We start from the raw sequence: 22,963 nt of genomic DNA, 5'->3' as shown, positions 1-22,963 counted from the left end.
TATATGTTGCTGACACAACATATTATGGTTCGAATAATACGCTAAGCCTTTTATCTTTGTCTTATAATTTGAGTGTGTATTCCATGCAAAGTTATTTTTTTATTTTGATGTAATGTATATAGGTATCTATAAATAGCATATTGTAGCCATGTAGGGATCATAGCAGAATTTTGAAGATGTCTTTTTTTATTATTATTAAAAGCCACATTCAGAGTAGGCGATTAGGCATCACCCCTACCTCGTATATTAACGACCAATAGCGAAATACATATACGAGAGGTATGACCAAGCCGTAGCACTAGGGGTGTTCACGGGAAGCTGCTAAATTGAATCAAACCGGGAAAAATAAATATTTTTTAGGTTTGATTTGATTTGATTTTTAATTTTAAAAATCGACAATATTTGATTTGATTTTGATTTTGATTTTAAGTAAAAAATAACCGAATCAAACCTATCATACAAATACTATCTAAAAAATTATAATTTTACACACATACACGCACACATATTTTCTTTTGGGTTTTATTTTAAAAGTATTACAGTAAGTTAACAAGAAAATTTCAGAACAAAATTGTCCCTATATAGCCCATAGGGGGACCTTTGGCATTCGGCACTTACTATTCACGTCCTCTCTACTGGACGAGCTCAAGAGCAATTATAAGACCAAACCTTTTGAGCTTTCTGTAGGTAACGTTATTGAGTTTACGTATATGTTTTCATTAGTCTGTTTTTACCAGTTTTAATTATAAAATCTATATTATGTAGGATCGATCCCTAGGATAATACGATTGTGTCATGTAATATCTATATTATATGAAGAGTATATTATGCTACTTCCTTCACTTCACATACTAATTTAATTGTCATGTACTCAAGTCTCTGGGGATATCTTATGAAGAGTAATAAGCATTATAAAATCTATATTATGTATGATCAGTCTCTAGGATAATACGATTGTATCATGGTATCATGTAATATCTATATTATATGAAGAGTATATTATACTTCCTTCACTTCATATACTAATTTAATTGTCATGTACTCAAGTCTCTGGGGATATCTAACGAAGAGTAATAAGCATGAGAATCAATAATATTTGAATCATATGAATTCAATCAAGGAATTCTCAGCAATTTATTTAACAGTCACAAACTCAGAAGATTACACATATTAGCTTATAATGAGCATTTATATTTTAACAAATCAATCAATCTTATTAAAATCCGAAAAAACCGATAAAAGCCGACTAAATGAAAAACCGATTTAATTGGTTTGATTCTATGATTGTACTTCAAAAAACAACTTGATTGGTCTGATTATTTTTTAGGTAGAAACCGAACCATGAACAACCTACGTAGCACTAGACATAAAGCTGCCCACATTGTGCTAACTTGAGAGATCTGTAACAGTAGGCTTGGAAGATATGATTTTTTTTTAATTTCATATCTGCCACTGCACCTATTTTTCCCATAATTCCCAAATAATCACCATACGGATAATTTTCACAATCAGGGCAATAACAAGAAATATGGAGTCGGATAGCAGAAAATATGGAGTCAAATTGCCTTCCAATACCAAACAAGTTACCAAAATTATTCCAGACTGGAAGGCTAGAAATTCACTAGAAAAAAATACATGACAAATATCTTCAGGTTGTGAGATCCTGCATCAACTAAAATTTATTTTGATGATTGACAAACACTGTTGGGAAAACTAGGTCCCTTAACATAACATTCATAATATTATAACAAAGTGATCACGTGTCAAGCAGCTGCTGAAGAACGAGGCAGTACTATCCTTGGAAAGTAATCAAACGTTTAATGGAACAAAATGAGTGAACAAGCATCTAAATGGCAATATTCTGAAAGGGAAACCATCACTAAAATGCACAGCGAATTATTTCGATGTAATCCCTTTCTCTCTACAGGTATGAATTGAATCTTCTTAGGCCGATAAGGTAAGGAGCACTTTCTCAACTTTAAGTAGCACAAACATCAGATTTACAACGAAGTCAACCAAGTTACACCACCACAATATACATTCTTGGTGAATTTCAGAACAAGAGTTTTTCCAATTCACGCACAATAGTCACAAAACAATATTGACAGAGTGATCTAAGTTTTTAGGCAAATAGGCATAATTTAAAGTAGGTCCTTACATTATATCAATCATAGCAATTCTCTTACATTTCTTACATTATATAGATCAGCTTAACGCTTACTTGCAAACCTTATATCAACTCCATGCGACTCAGCTGATGCCCGAGAGATGACAAATGGAGAACCGGCCTGTTACGTGCTTTCTCTTTCTTAATCTGGATCAGCTGGTCATAAACACGCCAGGGAAAGCTAATGAAATGATCTCTTTTCAACCCCTGATTGTTGCAACCCCAATATCTAGGATGATATATAACGTGATACCAAGCGGAAGCCTTTGCTAACATGTCATCTATATCACTATGCCTCTTGAAACACGTCCTCGCCTCCTTCCTCAAAGACCTCACAGCAACACCAATGGCCTCTGCATCTCTTCTGCGGTCAAAAGTTTTTGATGCCTTCATGATGCCACCACTAAGTATTTCAGCCTCCCTTTTTATGCCATAGTAGTCCATCAAATTACCAAGCTTGTTGTCATATTCAGTTTTGTAATCAAAAGCTTCGTCGATGTAATCTTCAAATCCATCAACTTCCAAATCAGCGTCATATGATCGGCTGGCAACATCCCTTGTGAAGGTCGCGATAGAGCTAGACTGCGGTGCTTTATCCTTCACTTTCCTGAAAAGCTTGCCAATAACTCTTTCCGAGTAATACATTTGCTTGTCTGGCTTTTCCATGAAGTCTAGGTATTCTTTAGGGCGCAACCGAGATGGTACTTCAGCAGGAACACCAGTCTTTGGAAAGTCAACTGCAATTGAAAAGAGCTGAGCAAGTTCTTTGCATGGATCACTCATGGCCAGTTCAGGTTCTCTGTCTGCAACTACGACGTGTGCATTTGCTACGATTCCCAAGCTGTCATTCACAATATAGTTTCTGTTATCCTAGTTTTCCAATAGCGAAGGGCAAAAATATGGTACTTTTGGCTACTTTTTTTTCGTTCTTTTTGCTACTTCAGGTGGGAACTAAGGCGCAACACGCCAATTCTCTGATAAAACTATACACAATATTAAATTTAATTTCGCTAATTGTTTCTTGTTAAATATTTACACATTAGAAATTTACATAAGCATTATTTCAAAATTACAGTAAGCCAAGATCAATTATGAAGAACATGTATTCTAAAAAAGCCAAGATCAATTATGAAGAACATGTATTCTAAAAAAGCCAAGATCAATTATGAAGAACATGTATGCTGTATGCTGAACTAGAAGAGAAAGGAGGGGACCAGAAATTGTTCAGGATAGCCAAGGCGAGGGAGAGAAAGGCACGTGATGTGGATCAAGTAAAGTGCATCAAGGACGAGCATGGCAAAGTATTGGTAGAGGAGACTCTCATTAGACGGAGATGGCAGCCATACTTCTACAAACTCTTGAATGAAGAAGGGGACAGAGACATTGTGTTGGGAGATTTAGAACATACAGGAAGGCGGCGTGATTTTGGGTATTGCAGGAGTATTAAGGTTGAGGAAGTTAGGGGTGTTGTTCGTAGGATGCGCAGGGGAAGAGCGATCGGACCTGACGGGATTCCTGGGGAATTTTGGAAGAGCGCGGGGCCGGCAGGTTTGGAGTGGCTGACTAGGTTGTTTAATGTCATCTTTAAGACGGCATTGATGCCCGAAGAATGGAGGGCGAGTGTAATGATCCCTCTATACAAGAATAAGGGAGATATTCAGAGTTGTAACAACTATAGAGGTATCAAACTGCTAAGCCATACTATGAAAGTGTGAGAAAGGGTGGTGGAGATAAGGGTGAGGAGAGGTATGTCTATTTCAGAGAACCAGTTCGGATTCATGCCGGGACGTTCAACTACAGAAGCCATCCATCTTGTGAGAAGATTGGTGGAGCAGTATAGGGAGAGGAAGAGAGACTTACACATGGTATTCATCGACCTAGAAAAGGCTTATGACAAAGTTCCAAGAGAGATCCTATGGAAATGCTTGGAGGCTAAAAGTGTACCTGTGGCGTACATTAGGGTGATCAAGGACATGTATGAGGGAGCCAAAACCAGAGTAAGGACAGTAGGAGGAGACTCAGAGCACTTTCCAGTTGTGATGGGGTTGCATTAAGGATCAGCTCTTAGTCCGTTTCTATTTGCATTAGTGATGGATGGATTGACACGGAAAATTCAAGGTGAAGTGCCATGGTGTATGCTTTTCGCGGACGACATAGTCCTGATCGACGAGACTCGTAGCGGAGTTAACGCTAAGCTGGAGGGTTGGAGACATACTCTGGAGGCTAAAGGGTTTAAGCTGAGTAGGACCAAGACAGAGTACTTGGAGTGTAAGTTCAGTGAAGCACCTCAGGAGGCTGGCGTGGAAGTGAGGCTTGGTACCCAGGCCATCCAGAAGAAAAGTAGTTTTAAGTACCTTGGGTCTATTGTGCAAGACAGCGGGGAGATTGACGATGATGTCACACATCGTATTGGGGCAGGGTGGATGAAATGGAGGCTTGTTTCCGGAGTGCTATGTGACAAGAAGGTGCCACCAAAACTTAAGGGCAAGTTCTACAAAGCGGTGGTTAGACCGACTATGTTGTATGGGGCGGAGTGCTGGCCAGTTAAGATCTCTCACGTTCAAAAGATGAAAGTTGCCGAGATGAGAATGTTGAGATGGATGTGTGGCCACACCAGGAGCGACAGGATTAGGAACGAGGTTATTCAGGATAAGGTGGGGGTGGCCTCGGTGGAAGACAAGATGCGGGAAGCGAGATTGAGATGGTTTGGGCATGTGAAGAGGAGAGACACAGATGCCCCAGTGCGGAGGTGTGAGAGGTTGGCCATGAATGGTTTCAGACGAGGTAGGGGTAGGCCGAAGAAGTATTGGGGAGAGGTAATTAGACACGACATGGCACAATTACCGCTTACCGAGGACATGACCTTAGATAGGAGGGTTTGGAGGACCCAAATTAGGGTAGAAGACTAATAGATAGTCTCGTTATCCGTTCTTAATAGTAGTCGCAGTATCGCAATATAATTTCTTGTGCTCCGATTTATGCTATTATCTGCTATTTCCTGTGCTTTGATTATCCCGTGGTATCTGTGTCGATTGTATTACTTTATTTTATATTATTTCATTTCCATATCGCTTTGAATCTCTTAGCCTTATCTGACTTTTTTTATTTTTTTATGCTTTTCTTGAGCCGAGGGTCTTTCGGAAACAGCCGTCCTACCTTGGTAGGAGTAAGGTCTGCGTACACTTTACCCTCCCCAGACCCCACGATGTGGGATTTCACTGGGTTGTTGTTGTTGTATGTATACTAACAATCCTAACTTACACACCAGACTAGATTCAACTGAATCTAAGTCTTGGAGAAGGTAATCTCAGCAATAGAATAAGTGGACTAATATGAAGCGATGATAAAAGGCTTAATACATAGACAGTCCCTCAAACTCGCCAGCAAATTTCATTTAGACACTCGAACTACGACTTCTTCTAATTGATCACCTAAACACATGATAAAGTGTTTGTACTAGACATTTCCAGTGCAAATTTTGGAATTTTATTTTGCACGTCCCATTACGCAGATAAGTTAGCCACTTAAACAATGTCACCTCCTTTAATTATATGAATTAATCTCAATAACCCGTAAAACCTCAAGCATGTTCCAATTGAGGATAATATGAATAACTAAAGGAGATAATATATATTAAGTGGTTAATTTATCTACACAACGGTCACTTCCGATCACACACAAAAGTTTTCAAAATTTGAACTGAAAAGTGTCAAATATGAACATTTCATCATGTGTTCAGGTGCTCAATTGGAACAAGTCGTAGTTCGAGTGCCTTAGATGAATTTGCTAGCAATTAGAGGGGCTGTCTATGCATTACGCCTTGATAAAATGGAAAGAATACTATCAAGACCATATGCCAATTCTCCCAGTGATGCATCAGAAGGATGATATTTTTGGAAGTAAAGCTAACTAGGTGTTCGAAACTAGGGGTACCTCAATTGTGACATCATGATCCAACTCTGTGCTGGGTGCTGGACTATAATCCATCGCCTGGACTTGCCTTGGGGGACTCAGGTCTTGATCCCAGCAAACAAAGTAGATATCCCCATCCAGATCACTCCCAGAACATTCATTTGGATGAGGTCTGTCATCAAAGTTTTAACACTGATTAACAATGCCATGAAAAATGATAGAAAGAGTTCATAAGGATGGAAGCTAGTTTTACTAGAAAGAAAAATTAATAAAATTCACATTTGAAGACAAATTGAGAATATTCCAGATAGATGAAATACTGCAGAATTGTAGTTACAAAAAAAGTTGACCCCGTAATTATATAAAGTTGCATCAGTTCCACAATTATCAGGGACATATGTAGTTTCTTATGAAGAACAGTAAAGTCTATGTAGAATGTCATCCTTCCAGACTTCAACTCTGTGGAACTCATAACATATACTCCCTCCGTCCCAATTTATGTGATATTGTTTGACTAGGCACGAAGTTTAAGAAAATAAACTTTGCATGGTGTTACTAGGACCCTTCTTACGTATAGCAATCCGTCATCTAAAGTAATGAACAGAGATTTTGGAACTTGTTTATGCCTGAGATACTCATCATACTGCTCAATGCAAGCAATATTTCTCCTTTGAGGATCAACTAATCGGAAAAAGTAGACATTTAATGCTAGCCAAGGTATGCATCCATGCTGAACCATAGAACTAATTTTGAACAATATCTTGTAGGGCAACACAACTCCTTTGGGGGGCTGGACAATGGGAACCAGAGGCAATTTTGGAGAGAAAGAAGAAGAGGTAAAACCAGTCTTCTGTAAAGTAATTTGGTTTTCACGTTCTGCATAGTAAAAAAAACTCTCACGGAAATTTGGAAGTTAAACACCATTATGAAACTCCAAACATAAGCTAGAAGATAGCACTATCCAATTAGCTAGAGTGAAATCTGTTGTCCTCACCCACTGATCATCAGGAGTTTCCTTAAAGAAGCTAATACAGGATTCTTCAAGTCTCTTATAGATCCGAGCAGCACCATATAACTAAATCGTAGAAATTGAATGAAAAAAATCAATAATGAATCTTATTGTAGACCATGTTGGAATTAATACATTCACAAGGATACTATCCTTGACTTCTATGTTTTCTAGGAGTACTTTATTGTTTCAAGAATATCACTTAGTCTTTCAATATTATCTCTTAGTATTTCAAGAAATCTTTTAAAAGTTTGTGATACATGTATCTAGTTATTTGTGCAAGACTTTTGAATTGGTTTTTTGAGTAGTATAAATAGAGATGTAATTGATGATTGTAATCATCTCAAGTGGCCTTAAGTAGCCTAATACAACTTGAGCATTCTCTAAAAAAATATTATCTTCCTATTCTTTCCTACAAATTGGTATCAAGAGCAGTTTTCGTTCTTAATCTGGGGTCAGGTGAAGAAAAAAAAAGTTATGGCATCTAAAACAAATGATGGTGCTGATTCTTCAGTTGTTCTTACTCCATTTTTTGATTGAAATGACTTTGAATACTGAAAGATAAGAATGAGAACTTATCTAAAAGCTGAAGGTTTGTGGACTATTATTGCAAATGGCTATGAAGAGCCAGAAGACGATGGTGAACTTTCAGTAGCAGAGATGAAAAATCTTGAGGCTAAGCGTCGTCAAGATGCAAAGGCTTTGAGCAAAATTCAGATGGGAGTCTCAAGAGCATTTTTTGCAAAAATTGCTACTTGTGAGACTGCAAAGCAAGCTTGGGAGTCTCTGGAAGCTGACGTGTATGGTGACGAAAAGGTACGCACTATCAATCTTCAAACTCTTAGAAGAGAGTTTCAAAATTTGAAGATGATAGAATCTGAAAAAATCGATGAATATTGCACAAGAGTCATGAATATTGTTAATGAAATGAGAAATCATGGTGATGAAATTTCTGACCAACAAGTTGTGGAAAAGATTCTAATTAGTGTCACAGAAAAGTATGAGTATATTTTTGCTATCATTGAGGAGACGAAAGATCTTTCTAAGCTTTCCATCAAAGAGCTAGTTGGATCGTTCCGTGCACACGAGAAGCGAAGATTTGTTCGTGAGAATCAACCCAAAGAGACGGCTTTCCAGTCAATAACCAATGAGAATTCTCAAAATTTCTCAAAGAATCAACAAAAAAAGAAGTACAATCCAAAAAAGAAGCAGGATCGTGATGGCTCTACTAAGAAGGTTGAAGAAAAAAGTGAGAAAAGTACTAGTCTTTTTTGTAAATTTGCAAAAAGACTAATCATAATGCAGAAAAATGTTGGCACAAATGCAAGCCCCAATGTAACTTTTGTAAAAAGTTTGGCCATATTGAGAAGGACTGCAGGCACAAGCAACAGGAGCAAGTAAATTTCTGTGAAGGAAAAGAGGAAGAAAAGAAAGAAAACCTTTTCTACGCTTCTCAATCTGATGCTTCAGCAAAAAGCAATGAATGGTATGTTGATAGCGGTTGTACCAATCATATGACTGGAGATGAAAAGGCTTTCCTCTCAATTAATCGCAGCATCACTTCTAAAGTGAGAATGGGGAATGGAGCCTTAGTTGATGCAAAAGGTAGAGGTACCATTTTGATCAACAAAATAGGGAGCGGTAAGCAAATTCATGATGTCCTTTATGTTCCTGACTTGGAAGAAAATTTGCTTAGTGTTGGTCAGCTCATGGAAAATGGTTATTCTCTTTCTTTAGAGATAGTTGTTGTAGAATTTATGATAAAATTGAGCCAAATCAAGTCATTATTGAAGTAAAGATGATAAAAAGAAACTTTCCTTTACAACTTCATTACAATGCATTAAAAAAGGTGGAGAATACTTCTATCATTTCTTTAAATGTGCCAAGTCAAGAAGAGGATGAGGAAGAGGAAGATGTCCCTCAAGGGGGAGAAATCTCAGATCCAGAAGATGAAGAACCACCTCCAAGAGGAACAAGAATGTTGAGTGACATCTATCAAAGATACAACTTTGCCTGTATTGAGCCAGAAAATTATGAGGAGGCAATAAAACATGATGTTTGGAAGACAACCATGGTAGAAGAAATTCGGATGATTGAGAAAAACAATACTTGGGAGCTTGTGGATGTACCCAACGAAAGAGAAGTTGTAAGTCTAAAATGGATTTACAAAATCAAACTCAATCAAGAAGGAGAAATTCAAAAGCACAAAGCAAGGTTGGTTGCTAGAGGTTTCACTCAAAAGCTAGGTATTAATTTCTATGAAACTTTCTCTCCGGTTGCACGTCTTGAGACAATTAGAACCTTGATTGTTGTTGCTGCACAAAAGAAATGGAAGATTTTTCAACTTGATGTTAAGTCTGCATTTCTAAATGGAAAACTTGATGAAGAAATTTATGTTGAGCAACCTCAAGGATTTTTTGTTCAAGGGGGAGAAGAGAAGGTGTACAGGCTAAAAAAGGCCCTTTATGGGCTGAAGCAAGCACCAAGAGCCTGGTACAATGAAATTGATACATACTTTCTGAAAAATAATTTTCAGAGAAGTAAAAGCGAAGCCACTTTGTATGTGAAGCAAGAACATCGCAGCATTGTCATTGTTTGTCTCTATGTGGATGATTTGATTTTTACAGGAAATGATTTGAAGATGATGCAGAAATTCAAGCAAAATATGATGCAAACCTATGAAATGAGTGATCTTGGGTTGCTACATTATTTCTTGGGCATTGAAGTTTCTCAAGTGAAAGAAGGAATTTTTATTTCTCAAAATAAGTATACTAAAAGTATTCTTCAAAAATTTAAAATGATGGATTGCAGGTCTGTGGCCATACCATTAGCAGCAAATGAGAAATTCAGAAAAGATGATGGAGCAAAGAAAGCTAATAGCTCACTTTACAGGAGCTCGATTGGAAGCCTGCTATATCTTACTTCAACAAGACCTGACATTATGTTTGCTGCTAGTTTATTATCCAGATTCATGCAAGAACCAAGCCAAGTGCATTTTGGAGCTGCAAAGCGTGTTCTACGCTACTTGCAAGGAACAATAGATTATGGTATAATGTACAAATTTGATGGAGATTTGGACTTAATTGGCTATTCTGATAGTGACCGGGCTGGAAGTATAGATGACATGAAGAGTACTTCTGGTTATGCTTTCTTATTTGGTTCAAGCATTTGTTCTTGGTTGTCAAAAAAGCAAAGTGTTGTTGCTCAATCCACTGCCGAAGCAGAATATGTCTTAGCAGCTAAGGCTACTTCTCAAGCTATTTGGCTTAGGAGAATTCTTGAAGATATTGGTGAAAAACAAAAAGAAGGGACTGTTTTGTTTTGCGATAACAAATCAGCGATTGCCATTGCCAAGAATCCGGTCAACCATGAAAGATCGAAGCATATTTCCATCAAGTACCATTTTATCCGAGAAGCACAAGAGAAAGGTGAAATTCAGTTGCATTATTGCCAGACAGGAGAACAACTTGCTGACATCTTCACCAAAGCACTTCCTAGAGAAAAGTTTTGCTATCTTCGAGAACGCATTGGAGTTGTCAAGCAAATGCATTAAGGGGGGAGTGTTGGAATTAATGCATTCACAAGGATACTATCCTTGACTTTTATGTTTTCTAGGAGTACTTTATTGTTTCAAGAATATCACTTAGTCTTTCAATATTATCTCTTAGTATTTCAAGAAATCTTTTAAAAGTTTGTGATACATGTATCTAGTTATTTGTGCAAGACTTTTGAACTGGTTTTTTGAGTAGTATAAATAGAGATGTAATTGATGATTGTAATCATCTCAAGTGGCCTTAAGTAGCCTAATACAACTTGAGCATTCTCTAAAAAAATATTATCTTCCTATTCTTTCCTACAGACCACCCATCTGACCAGAATTCAATCACATGAAAGGATATATATATATATATATATATATATATATATATATATATATATATATTTTTTTTTTTTTTTTTTTCTTTTTTTTCTTTTTGAAATTGGGAACTACTGTGTGTGTGTATATATAATATGAAGGGATATATTAACTGATGCAACTATACTCGTGACGGAATTTTGCAAATACAGTAGAAAAGTTGCTTTCACATTCTTTAACTTAAAGCAAGGTACTTCGTGGACTTCGTCGAGGCACACGCAAGCTGGCCTGAATACCACGGTTATAGATAAAAAAAATGTCAACGTTCTTTAATCGTTTTTCGAGTTTTCTTCTTTAATTGAAACTAAGCACATAAAAAAATCAAACTAAAGGGCTATCCAAATTGCTCTAGTCTATGATACAAACTTTTTGCACCTAGTGATTATCTTGATGTTAAATTGTACAGAACTTCTGTAATTATAGAATGGACAACAAAGAGCCATATTGATGTTAAATCTTACAACATACCTAGAGATTCCCTTATTATTTAGTAAACCGTCTATTTTGAGAAAAATTATTTATGAACAATCTAACCACCAAATTAAAAAAAAAAAAAACTTTACTCACAAAGCTAAACTCCAATTAGTGATCGAACACTAAAAAGAACACAATATGGTAAATTTGGACAAAAGCACATTACAGCCAATGAAATTAACAGAGTTTTAATTGCTTTTTATACGATTATTAGCAGTGACTGCTTTCATTTATGATTCATCAAAGATATATGGTTGCTGCATTCTGTGTCATGGTAAAACAATACTGCATACCAAAGAGGATAAACCAGTTAGCACATAAAAAAAATTCGAAAGAAGCTACAGTAAAAGTACAAAGAACACCCTCCTAAGCTAAACAGAGAAAGTAAAAGCACATGACTTTGTCTGATATCTGGACACTAGTAAAGTTTTAGCGTCTAATTGGCATTTCGTGCCAACTTTGAGTGGCTATCTGCATATTTGAACTGGATTGAAACTATGTAACGACCCGTTTGATCGTTATAGTCTTTTCGGCTTTGCCGTGCCTTTTCCAAGCTTGGTTAGCTCGTTTTGACAATTGACACCCGAGGGGACCATTGACATGCTTCCCGAGGTGTCTAGACTTGATTCGGGCGACCTTTTGTGAAATATGGACTTTAAGCGAAAAAGAATTGAATCAAAGTTGACTTTTAGGTAAACGGACCTTTTTCGAAAATCCATCGATTCCGAGAGGTCCGGATGGTCGTTTAGAACTTGTGTGTATATCTGGTTCGATTCCTAATGCACTGAGATGCATTTTGGGACTTGGGTTGGAAAATTGGTAATGAGGTATCGGGGGTTGACTCGGTCAACGAGACCTCCATTGGAAATTCCGAGGTCATGAGTGCGTTCGTAGCGTATTTTTATATGGATCTATGTATGTGGTTTGTGAGCAGATGGCCTCGGGAGTGGTTCGGGATTTCGATTGAGACTTAGAATATTAGTTGGGTTTCTGGTACCTGGTGTCCGCCAATGCGGTACCTGTGCCGTCCCAACGGCACCGCTGTTGCCGTGGGATGGCCGTTAGGGCGACCAAGTGTGATTTGGCCCAGACCGTCCCAGTGGTCTGTGAGGGCGCTGTTGCGGCCCCGATACCGTCATGGCGGCCTGTTATTTCATTAAGTGTGAAATAAATAAGCCCTTAGTCTATCATTTGATGCCATTACGAAAATAGAGCTCTTGGAACTGTTCTTGGAGATTATTGGTGAAGGTTCTTGGTGGTAAGTTCTGCTAATCCTCTTTACTAATTCTTTGTTCGTAATCATCATAGATTCCTCTTTCCTTAGTAATTCCTTAGTAATGAAAGCTAAGAGTGGAGTTAATGAATGTTCTATCTAGGCTTATTAATGATGAAATTGATGGAGTTTATGCTAGATTTTGATGGATCTAAGGTTGTTAATCATATATCTTCGATTATTAGCGTTGAATTCTTGAATCAAAGAGTTAGGGTTTATACCCAAAATTGGGAGTTTTGCTTGAAATTCGAAATTAGGCGAATCCATGAGTTAAATTAGCAATTAGTTGTTGGGTTATCATTATCTAGTGCTTAATTTGATATTTTACTCCCGAGTTTTCCGTTTTGACCTTGCGGGCCCCCGTATCCCCAAATTCTAGGGTTGGATTTGACCTAAATTGAATAATAGCAATATTAGTATCGTTCTTCATGATTTCTAATCTAGATTTCGAATATGCCTAGATTTCTTTGATCTCGAGGCTCAGCGGAAAGGTAAGGAAAAAGAGTGATTTATCAGTGTTTGCTGTTCGGCCATCCAGGTAGGTTATGGCTTACCCTTGGTGAGACTTCGTGTAGCGAAACATATATTTAGATTATATTATCAAAGAAAGCATGTAAACCTTCGGGTATAAAGTTGGGTTGGATATTGTCTTAGTTTGGGCTCTGTTGCGTGATTGGGGCTAGCCACCCCGTTGTGTTATGATTTAATTGTTCTACTGTGATGGCTTGATGCCACGTGCTGCTAGTAGATATTGGATTCTGTTGTTCCATCTTGATTGTGATGATATTGTAGTATCTTACGGGTTGATGTTGATACGAGGATATAGTTCTATATGACTTGTGTAGTCTTTTATGACATTGTTGGCGTACCTATGTTTGTACTTGTGACACTTTTATATTGTTGGCGTACCCGTTGTTGGTACTGATATAGACCTGATTATTGGTGATGATACATGCATTGCACGCACTCTCATGATATACTGTTCATAAATTGTTGGTACTTGATGAAATACTGTGATGAGTTGGGCTCGATTTTTAAATGAAAGTAACATGAGAGTTTGATATTCGATGTTACTCCCAGAATCGTGGATTGAGTGAGCGTATAGACTCCGCGGGTCCCCTAGGATGGTGCCGGTGAGAACCCCCGTGGGCAAAGATCCAAGTCTCGTTTGTCTGTTGGGCAAAGATCCGGGACGAGTAGCACTTAGACTTCGCGAGTCACCTTCGGTTGTGCTACCGAGGTATCGATATTTCCTCTGGAGTACATGTGTACATAGCATTTGCATGGCATTTCATTGCATTCATACATTATTTCATTGCATTACATCACGGCTTATATTGAGATGATTTGGTGTTGTTACTTGTGATGTTGGATTCGGATTGGACATATTAAGACTTGGCACATTTGGAATTAGATGCTCTACTTAGGCGATGACGTGTACTTGGTTCGATTATGTTTGACTTATACTTGTTGATTTATCTGCCTATCTTGCTTTATTGTCTAAATTATGTTAGCTATACTTAGTCGGCCTATGATTCCTATTAGTACTGTGGTTTTGTATTGATTTGCACTTGCTGCATTCTTTTATGAATGCAAATTACTAGGTTGGGTCTTCCTCCATCTACCGTGGCTGATAGTCGCCTTCAGCATTAGTATCAAGTTTCCAGGGTGAGCATGAATCATCCGCCGCCTTGAAGACTCCTCTTATTATTATGTCTTACTTTTCTACTCTGAGTTATAGACAGATTGATGTATTATTATATTATTCCAGACTTGTATTTATTTCTTTTAGATGCTCTTGTATGACTTAGATCAGACCCTGGGAGTGTTTCCTAATTTCCGTACCATTTCCATTATATATTATTGTGAGACTTACGTAATTATTCTTTTCTACTTGCTTGATTTATTTATTTATTTCCTTACTTATCGTTGGGTTGAGGGTTCGCTTACCGAGGTGAGAAAGGTATGTGCCTGCATGACTTTTCCAAATTGGGTCGTGACAAGTTGGTATCAGAGCCCTATGTTACCCGGTCTATAATACCAGCGCGTGTCTGTCACACCCCATTTTAACCGGGTTGATTTAGGAGTATGACATATTGGTGATTCCTGTTTATTTGTTTCAAGGAGTCGCCACCTAATTAATTTAATGGTGAATTAGGACACCTAAATATTAACTAAGGTAAAGTTAAAACTAAACCTCCGTTAATGGTCTGCTAACCAGTGTGATTCTGGGTAAGGGCTCTATATTATCCTAAAGGGAAGGTGTTAGGCATCCTTTAGAATCCGTTCACTCACGGTTATCCTACCAACTTAGATTAATTAATTAAATTAAATATAATGCCTAAATTTGGAAAATGACTTTAAGATATTACTGAAGTTTTTAAAAGAAAATAATGTTAGTTGAAATAAGATTTACAGAAAATATAATAATTTTCACAAAAAGAGGACTCTAAATACTACTTAAAAATATAAGAAGTATAAATATTGCTTAGGTTTCAAATGAAAGCAATAAATAATGCTATTTAAAATAATACTTGTAAAAATATAACAGCTCGTATAAAAGAGAATGTTAAATGCTATTTAAAAAAATAAAGCTTAAATGTTACAAAGACTTTATGTGGAAATATAATAGATGCTATTCAAGATAAAACTTGTATGAAATTAGGATATTTTGCCTATATATAATGGCTTTTGAGAAAAGGATTTATGCAATTTTAAACTTTGAATAATTCATATTATAGGAATGTAACAATATAGAAAATCTAGATTTATAAGTAGAATTCTAAATATATTGTCTTAATTAGGCTTACAAATATGCATGAACGTTTCAACTTGAATGAGTTTCGTATAAAATATGCTTGAGTTTGTAATGGCATATTAATGAAGTCTTGATACGATAAAAAATATAGTCATGCCATTTTGCGAATCAATCATTTCGAATAACATATAAGTATTAGACGTTATAAATAGTTTTGACATAACCGAAGATAATAAAATTTATGGAGTTGATGATTAGTTTTCCTTAAACTAAGTACCCGTCACTAAACTAATCTATTAATTCATTAAGGTTTATGTAAACTAGATAAGAACAAACAAATGGTTAGTATACAAATTAAATAGATAAAGAAAATATAATTAAAATGAGTTCAACCCATATTTTAAGAAAAGCTGCTATTAAATGGGTCTGGCCTATTTGGGCCATTGCTGGAAACTGTTTACCGCTGGGCTTCGGCCCAACAAATTTCTTTTGTGTGCTGCTGCAGGCCTGGGATTGCTATTGGGCTTAGCCTAGAATATTTTATCTGCTGTAGGCGCAGATTGACCCGAGAGGAGATAACGTTGGGCTTTTAGCCCAACACCGAATGCGAAAGAGGAAACGAGTCCTCGGATTCGTACGCAAGGTTCATGCATAAAAGAAAGATAAGAAGGAGATTAGTATATGATCAATAAGATTAAGCATACAAACATATGAATTTAAAACAACTCCATTGATTATGTATATTATGTATATCCAACTGCATTTCACGAACACAATATCGATATGCATTTATATGCGGATTTTTTTAAATCGAAATATACTTATAACAAGCGCACGAAATTTGAGCGAAACAAACTGAAATATAGACTATGCATTGCACACAAGTGATGTATATTATACTTCGAGTATACATATGCGTAATTCATAGGCAAACAGCAGTGGCGCCCACATATGCATTATTGGAAATTAGCTGGAGACTTACGCAAAGTCACATAGTGTATAGCACATAGACAGGGGCTTGGACATTATTATTTGACAAGATGGACAGCATATTTTAACCATACACTATTAATAAAAGGATCAATCAAATATCAGCCCGTAACTCTCTAAACCATGACTACAATCTCCACTGAATAAACAAACTGTGTTCTTTTGAATCTGATTTTTTATACTAACTGCAACACTCACACATGACAAACTCAATAACTGGGCATGGCTTCATATCCGACTGTATGCCGGCAAACAAATTTGAATATTAAATGCAGTTTCTTATCAGCTGCTATAGTAAGCAAATAAACTGAAACAACTGAAGGCAGTTTCTTGCCAACAGCAACACCAAACAAACACTAAGTGGCTAAACATATATCGACTGCTCATGTTTGCGTAGGAAACGCGACTGAAGCAAGCAGGGAAGTAGAAATAAGCCAAAATACATGTCAAAAGAGGAGGGGATGTCATGCAGGAGTCAAAGGAACATCAACAAAACAGGTTGGCGTAATCAAACAATGGTCAGAGTGAGAAAAGCAAGCAGGTCATAGCATGCAGGAAGAGGTATACCAGATTCAGACAAGAGCGCAAGTCTAAGCTCACAATCAATAAGCATGCTCACAATCGATGAGTATGTTTAGGCTAAAATACCATACCATAGAATTCCACATGGGGGCAAAACTAACTATGCAAAATAAAACTAATAGGGATGAACCTTAAAGGCAGAACCTAGGCAGTCAAATATTTCTCGAGACACTAATTAACACATAATCCTGAGGCCAATGCTATGGCATACATGTATGGTCATAACACATATTCAACATGAATTAAATGACACAGGCTTGAAGCAAACATGATTATCCAGATGTTGCACAACATTCAATCGAACTTATGTGTTCAACAGTGCAAGGTTTGGTCAAGCAGTAATGTTGGGAATGAATCAACTAAGCAATTCTCATCTTATAAGATTTACCATCTCTGAACCATTCCTATTCACTTTAATTCAGATATTACCATGAATGGTTAGAACAGTAAATAGACAAGCTTCTTTATTTTATTTTTTACCCTTTATGCTGCTTCTAGCACTCCTTAGTTGAAGGCTAGTTAACTAGATGTACAGCCCTTTACTTTAGACACATTTTAGCTTCAGGACCCAAACTAGGAAAGTCATACATTCTGAATGATGAACAAACAAATTCCTCCTTCCATTTGAAATGATCAAGCTAACAAGATTATTATTAGATGAATGCCTACCTCTCTAACAGAACATACCACATACACAACTGAATAAGAGTTGCGAACTACGACCAACAACAAAAAAAAAACGAAATTGAGCTAAGCTAAAGTTAAGACATAAACAAATATATTCTATCAAACTTCCAGATTGCAAAACCCAAACTAAATTTAGACCCGAACATACGAGAATCATTAAGACCAGAATCGAACTAACCAATCCTGAACATGCTCGATACTACAAGTTATAAACTAAGATTCAACCAAAACGAAATAAACATGCTAACATACTCGAAATTTCGGATTCGAAAAGGAAAGGAACATGCTAACCTTTTGTGGATGCAGCGAAGTGAGGCGAAGGTCTCGATATCCACTCGAACACTATCGAATCCGAGCTTGCGATGCTCGGGTTCACAATGATACCAAAACCAATGAAAATAGAATAGAATTGATGTAGTATTCTGATTTGATAAACAAACAAGATCAAAGTGCTAATAGAACTCGGAATTTAGGTGATTAAAAGACTCATATTTTAGAGATTTTCAGGATTTCAAGAACAGCGAAAAAAAAGGGCTTGTTTCTGAATTTAATTTCAGGGGGGGGGGGGGGGGGGATTTTGCGATTCGAAAGCCTCAATTTTCCGGGCCTCCTTTTCAACGATCATAGAAATCAATATTTATAGGGGAGATCTAGGGTTTCTTTGTGAAGGAAAGAGAGAGCGGCGTGGGGAACAAAATTGAGTGGGGATGACAGTGGTGTGGGTGTCGTGGTGTAGTGGAGGGTGTCAGAGGAGTGGTGGGAGTGGCGTCAGACGCGTGGTGTAGTGGAGTGATGGGTGTGACAGAGGTGTCGGAGGCGAGTGGGATGTCGGTGGTGAAGTGGGGATCACGTGGTGAAGTGGGGGTATGGGTGTAGTGATGGAGGATGGATGGTTGCTGGTGATGGAGGTGGGTGGCGACGGAGATGGGAGATGACGACGAGAGAGGGAGGCGGAGGAAGGTGGGGTGCGGCGAAGGCGAAGAGGAGAAATGAAGGGGAACCCCTTTAGGGTTCCCTTATTTTCTTGAAAATGGGTCGGACCAGTCCGTAAATGGACTGGGTCAATTTTTAGACTGGGTATTAAAAGAATAGACTAATAAATTCAAACACGAATTATTCCAAAAATTGAGATAAGAGATATGGACTAGTCCAAAAAATATTAGGGGTTAATCGGACTTTGATTTGGGGTCCGGTAAGTAAAAATACGGACTGAGTGCAAAGAATAGTTTGGCTTCTAAATTTAAATAAAATATCTGTTTAAATAACTTGTGTTAAATATTTCTCAATACAAAATATGCAATCTTCAACGCTCGGATAAGAAAAAATGGCGTTGTACTAGCCGTGCAATAATATTCCGAAAATCCACAGTAAGATAAATACTATTATTTAATTATACAAAGATAAATGCGACGTGTGTGCGTAAGCTGGTAAAAATACTGAAATGATAAAAATTGTGAATAATAATAATAATAATAATAATAAAAATACGGTAAATAATAATAATTGATAGAATGATACAATAGCGATATTGATAAGAGGCTAATAATTATAGTAAACGTAATATATATTTTTTTATTTTTTTCAAAAATATTAGAAGCTTAAAAATAGGTATTTTGGCAGAGAGACGGGACAAAATTGGGTGTCAACAACTTGTCCCTCTTTGCCCGGTAATGATGAAAAGAGTTGTCGGGCAAAGACGTTGACTCAATAGCCTATTTTGTCCCGGCTAAAGGAAATCTGAGAGGATTATGACCGAACTCCGGTCTCTGAGTTGCCTACATATCTCGGGCTGCACGAGAATCAAGTCAAGTGTAGTTCTGGAACAATTACGACACCTGAACCCGATTAGCGCGAATCTTGCAAAATATTGTCCCAGTGCTGAATTATGATAACACTGGGTATTATGATAGAAACTTGAGAATTCTGAAAATTGAATTGTTGGAACGCAAGAGAATACTTGTAATTAGAGACGAGTGTTCGAGGTAGATCTTTGACCCGTGTCGGGAAGTCTGATTATCCTTCCCGACAACTTGCCCCAGTTCGCTGCAGAAGAAATAGTTCCACGATTTGATGCGTGATGCCAACTTCGATATTTATTCAAAGCCACCAGCTAAAAACAATTGTTAGCAATAAAGAAATATAGGTGTAAATAAGACAGAGTTGGAGAAGTTACACTTGCAACCCCTGTTTCGAAAGTTGAGTCCACATTCGGAGGTGGGTGCCCGAATTGAAATATAAAATACCCGCATTCGGAGGTCGGTGCCTGAACTTGAATATAAAATACCCGCATTCGGAGGTGGGCGCCTGAACTGAAATATAAAATACCCACATTCGGAGGTCGGTGCCTGAACTTGAATATAAAATACCCGCATTCGGAGGTGGGCGCCTGAACTGAAATATAAAATACTCGCATTCGGAGGTGGGCGCCTGAACTGAAATATAAAATACCCGCATTCGGAGGTGGGTGCCTGAACTGAAATATAAGATACCCGCATTCGGAGGTGGGTGCCTGAACTTGAAATATAAGATACCCGCATTCGGAGGTGGGCGCCTGAACTTGAAATATAAGATACCCGCATTCGGAGGTGGGCGCCTGAACTGAAATATAAGATACCCGCATTCGGAGGTGGGTGCCTGAACTTGAAATATAAGATACCCGCATTCGGAGGTGGGTGCCTGAATTTGAAATATAAGATACCCGCATTCGGAGGTGGGTGCCTGAACTTGAAATATAAGATACCCGCATTCGGAGGTGGGTGCCTGAACTTGAAATATAAGATACCCGCATTCGGAGGTGGGCGCCTGAACTTGAAATATAAGATACCCGCATTCAGAGGTGGGCGCCTGAACTGGAATATAAGATACCCGCATTCGGAGGTGGGCGCCTGAACTGAAACATAAGATACCCGCATTCGGAGGTGGGTGCATGAACTTGAAATATAAGATACCCGCATTCGGAGGTGGGTGCCTGGATTGAAATTGACATACCCGCATTCTAAGGTGGGTGCCTAAAATTGAAAATTGACATACCCGCATTCTAAGGTGGGCGCCTAATCATGTCCACTTCCTATGGTGCAAAAATGTAAATCCATGCCCACTTTTCACGGTACAAAATATAAATCCACGTCGACTTTCACGCCTGTATTATACGGTGCAAAACAAACCTATATCTACTTTCACATCCGTATTATACGGCGCAAAATAAATCCACTTTACTTTCGAAAACGTAAATCTGTATCCACTTTCTACAATTGTAGGTATATTTTCCGTAATATAATTCTATTTTCACTTCCATGCTCGCATCCACAATGTAAATGTAAATCCACGTCCACTTTAGAAATAGTATTGTAAAAAGATATCCACATCTTAATCCCTGTCCCGTTGTGACGGAAATTAAATCTATAATTAACCCCACAATTTGATATACGATGCAATATTTAGATCTTGCTATCTTATTAAAATACCTCATTTTAAAAGAATTTGATAATGATTTGAATATGTATGAAATGATGTCGAAATTGAGGAATTGTAACCGATAACAGGTGATCAAGGTCAGTGTCCATGATTATATGTATTCGATCCATCGATGAATGTCACGAGCTAAAACAATTGTTAGTGATAAGAATAAATAGTTGGGTCTGAAAGAATTATACTTACAACCCTTGGATGAAAAGATGAACTTGTGTCCACTGTTGCAATCGAAATTTCGTGATGAGTGGAACGATGTCCGCCGTTCGGCATAAGCTACCTTTGCATCCACGTTGAAGAATATTTGCATTTTGAAGAAAGTTAACTTTTGATTACGCCCATAATTTAACATATGCACCATGTTCATGTTAATTGGACCTGTCTCAACAAAGAAAAATTGTGAGTTTAAAAGAAAATTGGTTGACTTGTGCATATCGGGGAACTTGGCCCTTGAATTGACTTTTGTCTCGGTCGCGTCCACGTTCTTCGATGTCTCACCACATATCTTGCTTTGCCGGGGAGTTTCAGTTATAAAAAAATGTATTTTGAAAATAAAAGTAATGAGATTTGGATGACTTTGAAAGGAAATACTTAGTGGCTCTAATATGTAACATGATTAAGAAGACTCGATTTTTGAATTTACTCACATTTTAGAAATATGGATGGACTTTTGTTTTAAAACCACTTTTATGCTACTTCTAAAAATTTGTCCCAGTTTCAGTCTTAGAGATGCTTGATTCTGGACAATTGAAAAATAAGAACTTATAATGAAGAAATTTGTCCCAGTTTCAAGTCCTGGAAACGCTTGGTTCTAAACGATCGAAAAGTGAGAAAGTTGTAATGAAAAAATTTTGAAAGTGATTTGACCGATTTCAAAAATTTGTCCCAGTTTCAAGATACTAAAACACATGAATTTAAACGGTGGGAAGACCAAGTCTTGTATAAAAATCCTTATGTATTTTATAGGAACCAAAATGTTTGGACAAACTGAAGATAAAAATTTTAAGATAGAAGGGCCGAACCCGCCTCGGGTTGCCTACGTATCCCAAAGGAATCAGGCCAGACGTAGTTCGTGATCAAAATAAAAACTTTTGAGTTTTGTTTTTAATAAAAGAGAGGACCGAACCCGATGTGGGTTGCCTAAATTGAAATGAGCTGGTCGAGAAGAGGTAAAATAGCTTGCTTGTTTTGAGAATCTGGCATAGGCAAAGTCTGACGAACCCCATGAGATGGAGTCATATGTGGTGGCGTTTGAAAAATGACCGGTTGTGAAGTACCATGTGACTTAATTCAGCAACTCGTCGCTCCAAACGAGCAATGATCTCCAAATGTGTTTCTGGTTGATTAGAAGATGTGGGATCACTCGTGATCGGCAAACTAAGAGATGGCTCAGATGAAGTGGTTGCATTGATCAAACGTTGCTCCATTTTAGAACGAGTCTTTTTAGTTAACCAGGCGATTAGTGATGAGTCAGAGTCTGATTTCTTGGCTTTAGACCGTGTGAAATATGGATGCTCCGCCAGTTCCCCTTTAGCACAAGTCAACCTTTTATTTTGAAAATAAATTTTAAAAAGAAAAAAGATAAAACAAGAAAAAGAAAAAAGAAAATGAGTCAGTATACGGTAAGGACATATTATTGCATATAAACACATTATTGCACATAATACATCGCGTTTTATAATGCAAGGGACCTCTTTATGCCAGAGGTAGGCCTAACGAATATTTGA

General features: G+C 37.5%; 1 protein-coding gene across 1 annotated transcript; it reads right to left on the bottom strand.

Annotated features, from left to right (window-relative positions):
- Positions 1-1,968: 1,968 nt before the first annotated feature.
- LOC132620038 (RNA-dependent RNA polymerase 1-like) lies at positions 1,969-7,150 on the bottom strand. Its single transcript, XM_060334765.1, has 4 exons — positions 7,078-7,150; positions 6,706-6,955; positions 6,101-6,251; positions 1,969-3,037 (listed from the first exon to the last, which is right to left on the bottom strand). Exons 1-4 carry the CDS (start codon positions 7,148-7,150, stop codon positions 2,231-2,233), a joined length of 1,281 nt encoding a protein of 426 aa, XP_060190748.1. The 3' UTR covers positions 1,969-2,230.
- Positions 7,151-22,963: the final 15,813 nt, after the last annotated feature.

Source organism: Lycium barbarum, chromosome 11 (assembly GCF_019175385.1).
Source record: "Lycium barbarum isolate Lr01 chromosome 11, ASM1917538v2, whole genome shotgun sequence".
NCBI lineage: Eukaryota > Viridiplantae > Streptophyta > Magnoliopsida > Solanales > Solanaceae > Lycium > Lycium barbarum.
Note: the sequence above shows the minus strand (reverse complement) of the source record. Positions and strands in the feature narration are given on the sequence as shown.